The 17053-nt window shown below is 35.8% G+C and overlaps 1 protein-coding gene across 1 annotated transcript in view; it reads right to left on the reverse strand.

Annotated features, from left to right (window-relative positions):
* Window positions 1–17053, reverse strand: part of LOC149771774 (transient receptor potential cation channel subfamily M member-like 2) — a 68431-nt gene that overhangs the window by 36016 nt on the left and 15362 nt on the right. The window contains exons 4-5 of the mRNA XM_089948146.1: window positions 9197–9251; window positions 4709–4750 (exon numbers count right to left, since the gene is read on the reverse strand). Of these exons, the coding sequence (XP_089804272.1) occupies window positions 4709–4750; window positions 9197–9251 (97 nt within the window). The remainder of the gene's footprint in view (window positions 1–4708; window positions 4751–9196; window positions 9252–17053) is intronic.

A 17053-nucleotide genomic window follows, 5' to 3' on the forward strand; every position in this document is an offset into this window, starting at 1 on the left:
GAGATATTGGAATGTTAGTTTCGATGTACCATACAATTCGAGAATTGATCATTTGTTCCATTATTTTGCAGACACAGCTTGTCAGTGCAATGGGTAGATAGTTGGTAGGATCTGCTCTATTCTTACCTAATTTGGGAACTGGTCTTACTGTTGCTTCTGTCCAAATCTTATGTTCATTACCAGTAATCCATAAATCATTGAAGATTTTCAAACGAGATGTTAATGATGATTCTGGAAGGTGTTTCAAATATTGGTAATGTTTTTCGTCAGACCCAGCATATGTATCATGACCCTTGTCTAAAGCCTCCATTAGCTCCAATAGTGAGAACACTTGGTTATAACTTTCCGAGTTGTTGGATGTGAATTTTAAACGTGACCATTTTGATTTTATACTCTTTGGAAGGCTTCGGAATAATTAGATGATGAGGAATTTTTAGAGAAATTGTCAGCATGAAAATTTGCTATGTCAAGTTTTGAACTAAAATTGTTATTATTTAGCTTCAGATGTCGGAGAGAATTGTGTTTTCTCTTTCCGTTTATTTGCGGATAATGTCCCAAACTTTCTTAATAGAGGAACGAAAGTTCAAAGAAGAAGCATATTTCTTCCATGATTATCTTTTCCTTTTCTGATTGTACGGCGAACTTTGGCCCGAAGAGTACGGTATTTACTTAAATTTGCCGGTGTCGGATGATTGTTAAATTTTGTCAATGTTTCTCGGCATTGTCTGATAGCTTCCGTAATTCCTTAGCAACCCAAGGTTTTGGGGGTTCTTTTACAGTTCGGTGAGAACTTGGGAATGGATTATTCTGCAGTCTCTATTACAATAGATGTAAAATGCTGAATAGGGTTATTAACTTTGAAGACTGTATCCTTATTCAGCCTAGTTTTCCAGAGTGTTTCAAACTTAGCCCATTCGGCCTTCTTTATATTCCATTGTGAAATTGCGTCATCAGTAGTAGAGTTGATATTTTCAAGGTAGATTAGAAAGTAATCACTGCTATGAAGGTCATCAGCGATCTTCCATACATAATCCAATATCAACGAAGAAGAAGAAATTGTCAAATCGATACACGTGTTTGTACTCGTTCCTGGTGTAGATGTGTTGTTGATTTGGTGATATATAGACACAAATTCTGTCTAGGGATGAAAGTATTCTACTTTGTGGCCTATGTCACTTATGTAATTTGATCCCCATAAGAGGTTATGGGCATTAAAATCTCCGAGCGAAACAAAGGTCGCTGAAAGTTGTTGAACACGATTGCATAATTCATTTGGTTGTTGTTGTTGTGGGGTTTAACACCATTTTTCAGCACACGATAGGCTATAGTATTAATGGTGGAGGAAGAACCCTGGATAAACCTGGAAAGCACCACCAACCCACGAGAAGCTGATGGCAAGCTTTTTTCACATACCCATATTTGCCGAATCGGAGGCTCTAACGACGCGGACAGATGTGAGATGGCAGTGATCCGTACAAAGAGGGCTTAAGAAAACTCGGACACTCAGTGCCCCCCTAATTTATTTGGTACTTTGTTGGTGTGTGGTGATATGTAAATAGCACAAACGGTAATTGCTCGATATAGAGTAACGCTTACAGCAATAGCTAGTGTTTGTTTTAAAGGACGACGATATGAGGGGCTCTATATTTCAAAACAACAGAATCTCCTCCCAAGGAGCTGGCAACATTTTGAAAGTAGGTGTTAAACAGGGAGTAGTTGTTAAGTGTGATGTTGTCCTTATTTTTCAAGAATGTTTCCTGAAGGCATAGTACTGCAGGATCATGTTCGTTTAAAAGCAGTTTTAGTTGGCTTTAAGTCCTCCACAGTTCCATTGTATGATGGTGTCCTTCATTTTAAACTTAAAGTGAAGATTGTGGAGCTAGGTAAGACTTTTCGCGAAGGCAATGTGTGTGTTTATTTCTCTGAAGGAAGTGGGGGGATATTTTGGTGGTAGGTCTAAACCTACATTCAGCGCATGGAGCAGTCTCTTCTGCATCCATGCTCTCAATGTCTCCAAACCTATTATAGAGTTTGATAGGGTCATCTGACCCATTTTGCTGCTTATTTCCTTGAGATTTGTTTTTATTATTTGGTAATTTCGGTGATGGGATATTATTGAAGGTTCTTTGCGTAGATGCCGAGTTGTTTTGTGCATGATAATGGGTGTGAGAGCTTGGTGCTGAATCGGGTAAATCTGTGTTTGAGTATCCTTCGCTTTTTTGGAATTGTTCTTCACTACAGCGGAGAAGGAATGGCCAGGTTGACTATTGTTGCCTGTAAAAGTTTGTTGGCTTTTGGATAGGGAATGTTAGATGTGTTCTTTACCCTCTCTATTCCTTCTCCTGTTTCCAAGTATCACTATCCATGGAATTGGCGTGGGCTTCTTTCCACAGTTGACACAATGTCGAGTTGCTCTACAATCAGATTCCTGATGAGTATGGTCTCCGCGTCGGCCACATATTTTGTTTTTTGAACAGCGGTTTTCGTGATGTTCATATTTCTGACATTTATTGCATGGAAGGGGGTTCGGAATGTATATGTCGCCTTTCACTTGCAAGAAGCCAACTTTGACCACTCTGGGTACTGTTAGATGTTTGAAGGTGAGTACTATGATGTTGGTGTCCTGCAGATTGTTATTACGTTTAATGCGTATTTTACGGACTGCAGTGACACTTTCGTTTTTTATCCCTTCAATTAAATTTGTATCGCTGACTCCAGGCAAGTCACGACAGGGAATCAAGCCTATGGACATATTGACTGTTGTGTGAGCGAATGAAGTTACTGGGATATCGAAGAAAATTTTTATTTTCTTGTTATTTTCTGTTTTACCTCGTCGATTTCGCTCAACAAGAAGGCAACCCGATTTCAACTTTTTGATACGTTTTGCAGTGCCAATCATCCTGTGATTTTCTTTCGATCACAAACGGAGATAGTGCGGCAGGCGGTTTTGAGGCATCTTTAGGCTGTATAACCATGAAGCCTCAAAATGACTCCGCACTACAATTTTCGTCATCTGTGTCTGATACAGGTTTTGTACGTTTGTTCTGATTTTTGATTTTCCATTTAGGATTGTTTAAAATTCAGCATCCTGCTTTCCGCCCACCATGGTGACAAACAAGGGAACACTTTTCAAGCGCCAGGGATACACAGATTCTATACTCAATCGATATAATTACCTATGATTAGCCCGTGAAGCCACCACATTCCTGGTTCGTTAAAATTACCTCCTGATTTATCCGTAAAGAAACCGCCTTCTAGGAAGTCTTCCAGGACATGGGAAAGAGAAAGCTAAAGGAATATACTATAGGGACAACGGTGGTATCAAGACAGATACAAAGAGAAATATAAAGTAGGCGAGCGAGTAAATAAAGACTTCCTAGGTCTCGACGTAACCAGCCGATTTGTCGAGATCCGGCCCATCCCGACCACCTGTCTAGAGGAATTAGAGGCCAAAGTAGTGTACTGCATCGGAAAGCCTCTGATCAACTACCAGGATCCTTTCCTCCCCCGACACGCGACGCAACCCACGGCAAACAGGTTGACTCTACTTAGTCACCTCTTGCGACACGAAGTGAGGCACGTCTGGCCAATTCTACAACCCGGGACCCGCAGGAGGACATTTGCCAATATTTACTTGGAAATAAGATCATGGTGCTTTAACACTAACCTATTGAACATTAATATTTTCAAGATTCATCATAACTGTATAAGGTGATGACAAGAATGTTTGAACAATGTATTTGCTATGGACACCATAATGAGGATAGCAAATCAAATACAAACTTTAATCAGACCTGGTAGGGCCATATCATACCATATTACGCTAAAAAGACCTTTGACTAGGCGAGAGAAAGTAGTATTGACGTGATATTGTTTTATACCGATGAGAATGATATGGGAATGATGCATCAGAAAAATATGCCAATTAAAACACAGCACTTAAATTGTTCAAGACTCCTGATGTTAGTCATAACTGTTTGTGCATCTGCACTCAATTAATATATTACTTGATAGTAAGTTTCGCATAATTTTATCTGGGTAGGTTAATGCATACACAAAACAAACAATACAGATCTATCAAGAAATACAATTATGCCTTCCGTAGTAATCACTGTAATGTAATTGAACACAGTTCTTATCCAGATATTATATACAATGCAAACAAATTAAATTCAGTCAAAGTGGCATTCGGGCTACCAACTCTGCAATCCATATGGATCGTTTTAGGAAAATGGAAACATAAGTACCATGTCTCCATGGATTTTGTCAGAATGATGTCAATTGATTGTTCGGAAATGATAGGAAGAGCACTCACCATGAATTCCAAATTGCCGACTACTTAATTAGCCTGGCTCATCCATTGACAAAATGAGTGTAACATATGTTATCAAAATTCTTTGAAATTGGTAAAGGATATCTAAGCCCTGACTCGAAATGTCATGATAAAGCTAATGTCCATTAAGAATAATCACCTTGACTTTAAATATAAACATTCCAATATCAATAAGTGTTAATTTTCCTTTTCCTGCGAAAGATAACAAATGTGCAAAGTTTTGCATAAACTGTTTCTGTATTGCTGACGCTATCTGCCAGTCCCAGGTCTGTCTAGATTAAAAAATGCTGCAACATAGTACCATGCAACTTTTAGTCTAATAAGGGTACATTAATCTTCAACAATAAAATATATTTTTTCTGTCCAATATCATACCTCCTCCTTTTCCTTCATACTGCACATACGTTTTAAAGAGACCTAGTAAATAAAAGAAAAGTTAAATGTACCAGAAGTCAATTTATATATGAATCAAGTTATAGAAATGTGTAAGAGGTCTAGACGACAAATGCATGAGAACAACATATGTTCTTATAGTATGAGTCATGTTATAATTCATATCAGTGTCGACGCGAACTCATTTCTTATAATAAAGGACATTTTCATATTTAGATTTTCTTTGGAAAAGTTTCGAAAACAGTTTACTTCTTAGAAATCCGAACATCGGAAACGTATTTTAGAAAATGGAACCTGTGTACATGGTTGGTTGGTACCACGTATTTGTAAAGACTTCACTCTAAACATTTTCCACGTTTTCATCAATGAATAATGATACATATATTTGGGATCAATTATTTCAAGTTTGGAGTCGGGGAGTAGAACGATTATCGGGCAAAACAAGGTCGATATGGCTGAGATTTTTCTTTAAACAAAACGTATCGCTCTGTGTTGTTGAAGGGCTATATTAAACTATGTTCATTAATTTAAGTTGACAACAAATATTTAATTGAGGTAAATTATATAAATAAATGGAGATTGTTTACCATATAATTCTCATACTATACTTACTATGTCTTACCATATGAACCATGTTTATTATGTTTATCAAATACAGTTGTGATTTTAAACACAAAGCAAAAACATGATGCAATACTTGAAGCATTTGATAAGCTTCGATTTATTCTAAATGTTGTCGTAAGGATGAAACATCTATTAGGTGGCACATTTTCACTGAGCATTTTGAGTTTGTGACAATATGCATAAGCAAACGGTAATTACAACTACAATAACAATGATATTTACTTTGGTATGCTTCATCCACAGTGCCATATAACCTACTTCGGGCACGAATTATGCATGCTGGAAATCAAGTGAAGTGACGAGAATTTAGATCAAACAGACAATGGGCCAAGGATATTACATAATGATAAAAAGGTTTTGTTTTAGAAATATATTTCTTTCTCTTATAGTACTTACCAGATCACATTACATTAGAATAATTGTCTTTGCTGCCTCTGAATACAGCCACTCCGAACACGCAAAGACGGAAAAACGTAACTATGTCGGTACGGTTTTAAAACGAAAGCAAAGCTTATAGGTTATGTACCCCTTCAAAGAGCTATACAGCTAGATTTATATGCGGTTGAAAGACGATATTTACTTGATCGACACCTTGAAGGATGTTCGCAGGGGAAGTGTAGAAGGGATGCTTTTAATGTGATGAGGTAAGTAATACAGGAGAAACTTTATGTACCAAACAATATTTGCTTTCTTCGGTAGATAGACTACCCGACCACATTACATTAGAATAATATGCAAGTGGTGGAGGAAATCCTAATTATCCCACATCTACCTGAGTCACCATTGGTAATCATTCTTTTATTACCAATTGATTAAATTCTCCTAATGTTATTTTTCACAACGGGATACCTTAGTTTTATGCATACGGGTATAACGCTATGAGATTTTGTACCTATTTGGTCTAACCTTTAAAGTGTTTCCAGGAAAATCAAATGAATGTGGCCAATACCGCCAAGTTACAGAATTGCATTGTCGTTTCAGCTACAACTGCTCAGTTCTCTTTGACACAAAAAGCTGAGAAAGTGGTCTCAGCATGTCATCCAGCTGACTACGGCGTCTCGACAGGAGACGTAACGTTCGATTGCCAGGCTTATGGAAATTGCGCGTATTTCGTAAGCCTAGATTTTCATGGGGCGTACCTGTTCCTGAGAGAGGTCAGTGTACACCTGCTCCCAAGAGAGGTCAGTTATATTCTCCCTTTAACCAAGCGCCGAAAGGTTGATGTGATATGTCTTGCTTCAAAACCTGAGAGGCAGACCTATATGGATATCTTCCAAGCAAATCAGATAATACTTGAGAGAGAGCACGGGATTTTGGGGTCTCGCCTTTATCAACGTATTGATCGATGAGAGGAAGCGAAAAATGTGTTGGTGATTACCCAGTGATGGCAACCTGTTTTTGGAAAAGTAACTTGGTTGTATCATTAGGACAAGCGTAACTGCATGAAGGTTGCATCCAACAAGAGGGCATTTAGCTCACTGACTATGCATGATGTGGCAAGTGCTATCGGAAAGTAGGTTATACGATAGCTGAGTGATGTGGATAACAGGATCTCTAACATGCATGAGTTGGCCACGTTAAGAACCAATGGAGATTTCATTTTTGGAAATTGAGCCTGGTCCGGTTAGATTAAAATCGAAATTCAAATCGGAAAGATCTTTGTCTTGTATAATATCGTTTCGTCCATTATGTTGGAGCTGCATTAGAGCTGAATTCTGTCCGTTCCATTGTACGATCAGATGAATGAAGCATTTCCATCTTATCCACTTCGTCTAGCTGTCGATTGTCCATTTGTACAAATTGGGTCCATGGACAGACCATTCTGTGTTGCAATGATGACACCTTATCGTCTAGATGCATCATTTTGTCCTTAGTACTTGCCATTAAAAGTGGTGGTATACTACAATATCGGTTCGGAGAGGGTAGTTAGACTCTGGAGGACGCCTTTATGAGTAAAATTTGTCCACCATAAGCTGAGAGATCAATGTTTGGTCCGGATGAGAAATATCCTAGTGCAGAGCATTTGGTATAGACTACCATAGATGTATGAACACGTGGATGGACATCTCGACATTCAGCGAAAAGTGAATCGTGACAACTGCAGTCGTATATCGCCCATTCGTTGTCGACCGGACCAGTTAGTAAACACTCGCAATAGCAATAAATGCAATGATGGTCGGGTTACCCATCCGTCTAGGTCGCCATTTGAGTGTGTCTGCAACAAACAAATGCGTATTACACAGATTCAGTAGCATCATTGTTTTGGTGATGTGTGATGAGTCGTGATGGAACATGGACTGATGTGTGCAGGAAAGATGATGGATGTCGTTTACCCGCGGATCTGGGTTCGAATCTCTGCATGGTACGCATTAACATTCTCTAACCTATATGTTATTATTATTTGTATTAAATAGTAATTCTGCCTAGCGTTTTTAGGCATTCTTCCGTAGAATCCAGAGATTGGTACTCTCCATTCTATTTGGTATATATTTGTAATCTTCTATAATTAATCCTATATACCATCATTTCTTTAACAGGGATTCAGAATGTGTAGATATATGAGAATTAATTACTTGGTTGCCATGCGACTGTGACCGCTACGCACGAGTTCACATACCGATAACTCAGTGGCATTGTTTTCTGGTTGTGTGTGCTAAATCTTGATGGAATATGGACTTGTGGCAGTATGATGCTATTATTTATATTGAATAACGAGTTACAATGAGAGAATATGCTTAAGATACAGATCCACCGGGAAAAATGTGTGTTGCTATTTGAGATCAAATGTGGCAAAGACGAAATTGACCTGATTGTATTACCTGTTTTATGAACCATATAAAACAGTTCTTTTTCTGTCACTGTACCAATGAAAATGAAATTTAATGAATTAAATATAAGCAATATATTTTTATAGAATCGTCTGCAAGATATCCTTTCAAATGGAAGCCACCAAAAAGTTGTAAAGGGAGGTAATATTTGAGAGTTGTTTCCATTTTTCAATATAATATAAAGACCGAAAGATATTATTTTAGTCTTTCCAGAAAGGCTGCTTTTGGAAGTATAAAGGAAAGTTAACCGAATACAATGTGGTGAGGTAATGCATTTTCCGGAGTAATGAATTGGGGCAATATTAATATTGCTGCCGAATATATGTTATTATATACAAATTATCTTTATAACTTACATTTCCAGAGATAATTGTGTTGTTTTCTACAAAGTATCGTCCCTAAATGTATGCCATAGGATGATTAGAACAACGTCTTAACTTCAAAATTCTAAAAACCCACAATTGAATGTCACATTACATCATGGAAACACTCAGTCTGGTTCTCAGTTGTATGGGCATTATGTCCTTTCTTAACAGGTTAAATGATATTAACTTTTAGCGAAATTAGCGTTAACGCGTACGCGAGACAAGATGATTTAATGACGTCGAATTGAAATTTATTTTCCTTTACATGTTAAGAGTTATCATCCTCCGCTGGATGTTTTAGTCTAAAATATTGATATTGAACGAGTCTGTAATTTATCCCATGCAAAATATGGCCCCATAAATGTCAAATATCACCTGATCTCTGTTCAAACTGGTTAGGAGAACATACATGCTGATTCGAAATTTCGTGCGAAGGCTAAACTTGATTTGCTACCACAACCTTGACATTCAATGTAAACATTCTCACATTTATAGGTCTTTGTTATTTAGTTTGGGGATCAAACAGTGCAAAGGATAAATCATAGTATGCATCGATTGGTTGTGTAGTGATAATTCTGTCTCCACAGCTGCAACTTTAAATCGAAAATTTGAGAAATATTCTAAAATTAAAATTTGTTTTATGGTCAAATAACATACCTCTTCTTTTTTCTTCGACCACAAATCCTTGAAAATACTTTTTGAAGGGGCCTGGTGAAGAAAGAAATATATTAATGGACATAAAAAATATAACGGTAATGCATCATATACTAAGCTTTCCAAATATATGACATATTTATCGTCAGTTCATATACTTCTATTAAAGCAAAAAATATGCATGTTGTAAATGAAGTAATGCGAATTTACCACTAAGAGACAATTAACAAATAGGTAATAAATGTACATAATTTTATAAATGGATCGTAAATCATAAATCAACTGCATTATTGTTCAAGAAAATACACACACGCACACACACACACACACACACACACACACACACACACAGAATTCCTTGGCAAAGGCTGGATTTTACTATAAAGGTTAAGGTGAGTACTGAAGGGGACGAAATAGGGACTTCCATGTAAAAAGGTGAGTTTGCTCTGTAGGGACAATATTCATTCACTGTCCTTTTTTATCCTTCACCACCACCATGTTTTTCACCTCATCATCATCAATTGTATAGTTATCAGGTCAAGTATCATTTGTACCTCTCTAACGTCAGTATTACCATAAATGCTAAATATAAGTAATTTTTTTCATTCATCATCTGCCTTTGCTCTCTCTCATCATCGATAAATCATACAAGAATCATTTTGTTCCCTCTCTCATCTTCATTAATTGTAATGTATCATATTACATATTGACTCGGATCCCCATTTGACTTTTAAGTCCCCATTTGTTGGTGTGTATTCAACATCTGGTCTTCACTTGGCAGCAGTTGCACACACACACACACACACACATGTATATATATATATATATAAGTTATAGTATTGATTATACATGTACAACCGTAGTTTGAAGCATTAGATCTGCTTAAATCATAGCATACGAGCAATGTTAGATTTATAAACTTCTCTGTATTTAATTCAGAGAGAATAACTTTGCAATCAATTGCATAGTTTTAATTAACTGTGTTTAATATGGGTAAGATGATGTATCCTTTATATGCCAGATTTATTATGGAAATTACGTGAGGATGTCCTCCATCTTAAAATAGCCTTTAAAATTATTTGTACCGTAACGAAAATTAGATATGTTTTATGTCTGAACTCTCAAGTCAAATCCACAGACAAAGTATATCTCAAAGAATCTTCTATCCTTTAATGCCAGTTTTTAACAACATTTGCAGGTAATACGTTGCTTGGCAAGTGATAAATACTAACTGATATAATTACTCTTCAGATCAATATATTTTTTAAATGCAATCAAAATAAACATATTTTATATTCTAAGCCTAAAAAAGTTTTACTAATGCTTCAAACTACGGTTGTACATGTATATATTTTTTCATAGAGACATTGTCCCTAATTCACCATAAATAAAATCTAGCTGCAACATATCAAGAGTCACAGATCTTCTTTTCAAACATTTAAGTGGACTCTCTATTCCATTTGCTTGCATCGCAGTTTTGGTGTTATATTTCAAACTTGGGACTTCTGAATATCAAAAAATTTACAAAACATTAATGTTAATATATGATCTAAGTTATGTACAAAAATGTTACACCTACAAGAAAAGGTTAACTAGCCTGTCTGTCCAGCAAGCCTTTGGTTTCATTCAATAAATGTACAACCTAAGCTAACACAATGCAAAGAAAGTCAACGTTATTAACTATTTCTAGTTCCAACGGGTATATAAATAGGTCATTAACTGCAACTGCACTTCTTTCGACCCTTGAAAACACCATAATACTTTTTATTTATTTGTACTTAATTTTATGTGACATTTATTACAAAATATCTGAACCATTTGAAAGCCCAGTTTGCTTCGAAATTCATTGTTATACCATAACGGTTACTTTTCTTATTTACGTTTCGGTGATATATATTATAAAAGTATTGGACCCATTTTCAATCATCAGTTGCTTCAATGGACACTTTTTTATGATCTTCACAAATTATAAAGAATATTTTCCGAATAATTAAATATCTCACTGCAATCTCATTTAGGGAACCTTAATCTTTGAAGTCGTTTAAACGTCAACAATAAATAGATAATAAACATTCACCTTGTGTATTCACTCACACACATATTTCTCGGACCAGATATTGCTATTTGTATGTCTACTATTAACCGTTTAATGTATAAAATGTATTGTAGTAACAAAACATATCTGTCCCATTATTTCCTAAGCTTGTAATGTACTATGACATTTTCAAAGGCTTTTGCAAAATCAGTAATTGTAAAAGTCAATATAATTTTTTTACTTGAATTTAGAGAATTTGTAAGTAAGCCATGAAGTTTTAAAATGTTATCCACAGTAAACATATTTTGTTAGAAACCAGCCTGAGCTTCAACATAAACTTCTCAGTTCAGTCAACAAAGTTGCTTAGTTACTGTGCTAAAGGTGTCTAATACATTTAGTAGATTGTTAACAATAATTTGTAACATTAATAACAAATATGATTACAATAAATAACATAATTAAAAATTAATTTATCAGCTTATTAGGTCTGATACTTTTACCAAGTTTTAATTGTTTTACTTGTTTTTTTTTCTCTACTCAAACATCAACATTCAACGTTAAGACATAGTTCCGTAATCCACATCGCATAATCATGATAATGTTGAATAGTATCATTCTCAGCAACAAAATATATAATTTCAAGCAAATAGATATTTTTAAAAAAGTATTTAAGCTCATCAACCGTTATTTCCATCAAATTTTGGTAGCCCACTGAGAAAACACCAAGCCTTCCTATGAAAATTGGGGGTCAAATAAAAATGTTGGCGGTCTCTGAAGAACGAGGATAAAGCGAAACACCGCTTCTACTCTTTGTTGGATGTGCGAACTACCAATTGGAGATTACAAATTTCAGGGTCACTTCACAGTGCGCTAGTATGGCACTGCGCATAACAAATATAATATGCAACTGACGACGCCAAGTTTATTATAGTTGTCTCTCATAATATCAGCTCCTGCGAATCATATCTTAAAAATGACATGAATTGGACAATAAAGAATAACTAGAATACCAAAAATCATAGACAAAATATGTGTAATCCTCTCTGAGCAAACTATGTTTCGTTCACAGACTGCAATTATTGAATGCTTGGCTTCATAAGCTAATCAAAAATACAAAACTATTTAAGTACATCTCTAAAGAAACAAGGCAAGGAACTTTACTCCAATTGCCTCAACACTAAATAACCAAGAACTTGTGTTGATGTGCCCTAAATCACCAAACCAAATCAAATTTGGATTTTTCCATTTCTAGAAATGTACTTTTGTAAGTCACAATACATTTCTTCGAAACTAATCTTTTTCTAATAGTATATATTTCTTTAATACTAGTAATGCGATCATAATATATTAGGGAGAACTACAACCATATCGCAAATGGCGACCTCAAAGAAAACATCCTTATAGCAAACATTCAAAACGTTATCAGGCCACCTAATTAACTGTTTGATAGAATGATGTCCCATTGATAAAAAAATTGGCTCTTAATACCGCGAACATATCAGTTACTACTGGAGCGGAAGGCACCGTCCCCCACAAATCCAGAGGTAGTCGTTAAGCCACATCCTTCTGAAGCGGTCAAATGATATGGGAAGGTAACCTCTATGCACCACGGCTACTAGTTTCACCAGACGGGATTGGCATTTTATAATGATATTGAAACACTATAAACTCCCTCACACGACATGGATAATGCCATCAGGGGTTCAGTTTCTCTTGCAATGTTTGTGGCAAATGCCCTAACTTCATGAACCTATCTGTGAAGCACATTAATTTGGTCTGCGGTTATTTTCCGATCTACAAAACGAATTCCCCACTTTATCAAGGTCGAACGCATTCTAGCTCATATGTCATCATTTCCCTCTGTGAGACGTACGAAAGACTTTCACCTGTGTCGGCGCGAGGTCTCGGTCCTTCTTAAGTATCACTTCAGAATTTGCAATGGGTTCCATAGATGGTCTTGAGATGAGGGGTCGTCATTAGAAAGAAATTAAATAGAAACCTCCTATTCCCCATGCACACTAGCCTCTTTGTGGCAATCAAAGCAGTGCCTTTATGAGTAATACTGACCCATTTTGCTGCAACTACATTTGGTTTAAATTCACTGAAATAGCTTTTTCTTCACTGAGTCTGGGTGCCGTGAACCAAGGAGGCTCTTGACAGAAGTTCAGCCTGGTTAGTTCTTACAACAAAGGGCTAAAGTCTTTGGAAAGACGTGTGTAGTCACTATTGGACAGAAGATCCGATCGGTCTTTGTTTTTCTCCGTTATCTTGTTTTCCACGATGATTCCATGGTTTGATTAGTAGTGCAATGGAAGTCTCTGTTTGTGATTGATGGTGTCTGTTGCCAAGGAGACAAAGTAGGAAGCTATACATGTGAGATATTGATGTCGATAGTGTTACAATGTGCTCTTAGGCACTCCATTTAAATTGGGGGGTGTCATCTCGCTTGTGCGATTTTCTACCTCTGGTTCTGAGAACTGTTTATTCATGAGGGCTTCTTTAATAAGCTTAATATCAGTTGACCATTTTCTAATGCAATTGACGAAGCAAGCAGCTCAGAATATCGGTAACTCTGGCATAACATGGAAACAATTTGTAAGTAGATTATACCTTTTAGTTAATAGTAAACTACTTCCGGAAAGTTGAGCAGGCAACAGTTGTTTAGATGATTAGGGAGACAGACCTCCCATGGTAGTAGGCGCCAGTAAATCTGAGCGTTCGTGCATCAATTTATATCCGTTAATGACAAACGGACTTGTGAGAGAGTGATATGGTATCGAACCCAAGCGTGAAAACTTATGAAGTCTTCGTCTCTCAACGTGACTGTGACTTCCCCTTCAGTGATAACTGAACTGACTTCTCTCGATTAAATGCAATTTCGACTTGACTTCGTGGATTGATAACCAGGGTAAATTACATATGTAGAAATTCATTCTGATCTTGCAAGTGGTCGAGATCTGTCAGAGAAAATACAGCTGAGAAAATATACAGGTTGTAGCCCTGCACATATCCTCTTGTATGAACTTGTACGTGCATAGCAATACATAATGACAATAATCTACCTACAAAGTGTACACTAAATTTCAATTCTAATAAATGTTCCATGTAGGACATACCACCTTATTGTCTATACAAGTGCAATCTTTAAAGTGTCGCTTACAGTAACTATGAATTCGATTATATGACTAAAATAAGGATATAGAACATTTCTGTACATATCTGATGTTGTGGAAACTATGCAGCCAGATAGATGAGTTTTTTTATATAATACACAAGATACATGCACATACAAATGCATGAAGCTTCGTGATTGATTCTTGCAAAGCGGATGCTAAAATACAAATTATAAGAGAATGTTACCGGCATGAAAGTCCAAATTCTAGCCTATACAGGTACAAGCATTATATATAACCCCGATGTGGACACTAAGACTATATCAATATATTAATATAGAAAAAATATCTGTATATATTAAACAGTAACGGAACTTATATTGCAATATTAGTTGTCTATATTGCACACCAGACCTACGTCTATTTAAATATAGCTATATAAATATGAGGGAACGCAATCGCAACAAGTCCAAGTACTTACTAATGTTACCAAAGTGTGTGAGGCACAAAGACACTTAAAATATACTTTGTCGTCGAAGAAATAAAGATCAAAAAAGTTGGAAATTTATGAACGGGGTATTATTTTTCGTCAACGAGACAACTCCCAGTGCTTGCTTTAAGGTAGAAAACCTAACAAATGAGAGGTCTGTCTGTACAGAGCGTGCTACTCAGGACGAGCAGAGGTATTAACTGAAGTATCTCAGGAATTAGCGCCAATCCACTTATAATGGGGAGGTCACTCTACCTACCTGCCACAAAGATGGATCGATAACCTTTAGCTAATAAGCTAAAAAGATATAACTTGGGAGTGCTGGATTTGCGAGGTCTTAGTACTCATGCCCCTTATTATTTATGATCGGGTAATGTAAATTAGGAGAACTTTGCCTGTCATAAAAATTGAACATATGTGAGACAGTATTGATTCACCCAGATGTATAATTATTGCATCAGATTTCATCACAAATTTGGAAAATGACTATAAAGAGTTTCATTTGCATTGAAATACCTAAGAGGTCCTGTGAAATTAGTTCGAAACATTCATAAGAACTTAAAACCATACTGGAAGAATAATACTAACAATTTGAGGACATTGTGTCAGCAAACTGCGTCCATCTTTTCCAGAAATGTTTAAACATTTGCATCATAAACCTGCATCCATTAAAAAACATGTGCGTTTGCAGCCAAAATAAAATATCTTGTTGAGAGGTCCCTGTAGGGCGATAATGATACTAACAAATGCATGTGCTGGTCATGTTATCTTCAATAAACATTACAGACATTAGACATATGACAACGAAAACATTAAAAATGCCACTGAATTTTATTCTGGAATATCAATGAAGAAAACAATTGAGAACATATTCTGAAAAAGAAATATAGTCCAACCATATTCTGAAAGTCATCTATCATTTCTATTTCATTGTTGAACGTGAAGTTAATTTTCATACGTTTAGACCGAAAGTACAACATTATCTTTTTAAACTAAAATGTATAGCACTTATTAACTTATAACGGACGTGTTGACTGTTGGGTGATTTTAAACTGTTTGGATAGAAAGAAAGCGACACTAAAGTTAAACTTTAGAAATATCATTCAGGGGTAAGTCGTCATATTGTTTTCACAATTTTGTATGCCACTGAAAACCAGCACAACATAGTACAGTACAAACATTAACCCTATACTCAAAGACTTGAAAAGTACCATAAATGATTCATTATAAGCCCACAAGGTAAGGTTATTTTACAAACATTATGATTATTGTTTTAATCTCAATACCTTGTCCTATTATCTTCCAAATGAAAGTACCGTTCTTTTCTATATGTTAAAATATAATTGTATAGGAAGAATTTGAGTTTGTTTTCTGAAACTGTTACCCTTCTTAGAGTATATTTGTTCATAATTTTAACTTTTAACCCACCCATTAAATAGGTGTGCTTTGTTGTATCACATATAAGTTACCTATTAAGTATAGTCAAATCATATGACACAGAACATTAGACTTATGGAACCTGGTTTATCCTTATTAAATCTGTGTAACCTGTGATGTTACTCTCGAATCTTCACAGAGTTGAGTAAGAAATGCAAGTTAACATATTCAAATTTTCATTTACTTGAATGTTCACTCAATTTGTGATTCATGATTTCCTCAACTTTTAGTGACTCATTTCGACGGCATCATAATACTCAAATTATTAAGTGTGCGGTCTGCTACGGGGATCTCCATTTATGAAGCTGAAATGGTGATTTTTGTCTTTAGCTTGCGAGCATCCGTAAACAAATATATATTCTGTATTGACTTTGTCTGCATAGTTTGTATTGCGTGCGTTACTAAAAATGGATGATCGTGAAGAAAACAAATGGTGCTAATTTGACTGAAAAAAAGAAGTTGTGCTGTTGGGGAGTGCATTATAAAAAGAAGGTGTATTGTCTAAAAACTTAAAGGTTGTGGTATTGAGGGGAAAGAGGTGACGGAGGTCATTAATGCGTAAATATCCCCAATATTTTATAAATTCTTTCTTAAATAATATAAGTTTAATCGAACACATTATCGAATCGATATCATTCCTAATATCTTGCAGTATTGGCTTAACCTACATACATTATTTAAAGTTGTGTATATTTGATTTTGAATCCAATATCTAAATTACTGCTCCAAACAAGTCATCAGCATATAAAGAGAACGTTTATTAAACTAAACAATCTGCAGT

This window comes from Sinohyriopsis cumingii, unplaced genomic scaffold, assembly GCF_028554795.1.
Source record: "Sinohyriopsis cumingii isolate HCF-2022 unplaced genomic scaffold, ASM2855479v2 utg001660l, whole genome shotgun sequence".
NCBI classification, from domain to species: Eukaryota; Metazoa; Mollusca; class Bivalvia; order Unionida; family Unionidae; genus Sinohyriopsis; species Sinohyriopsis cumingii.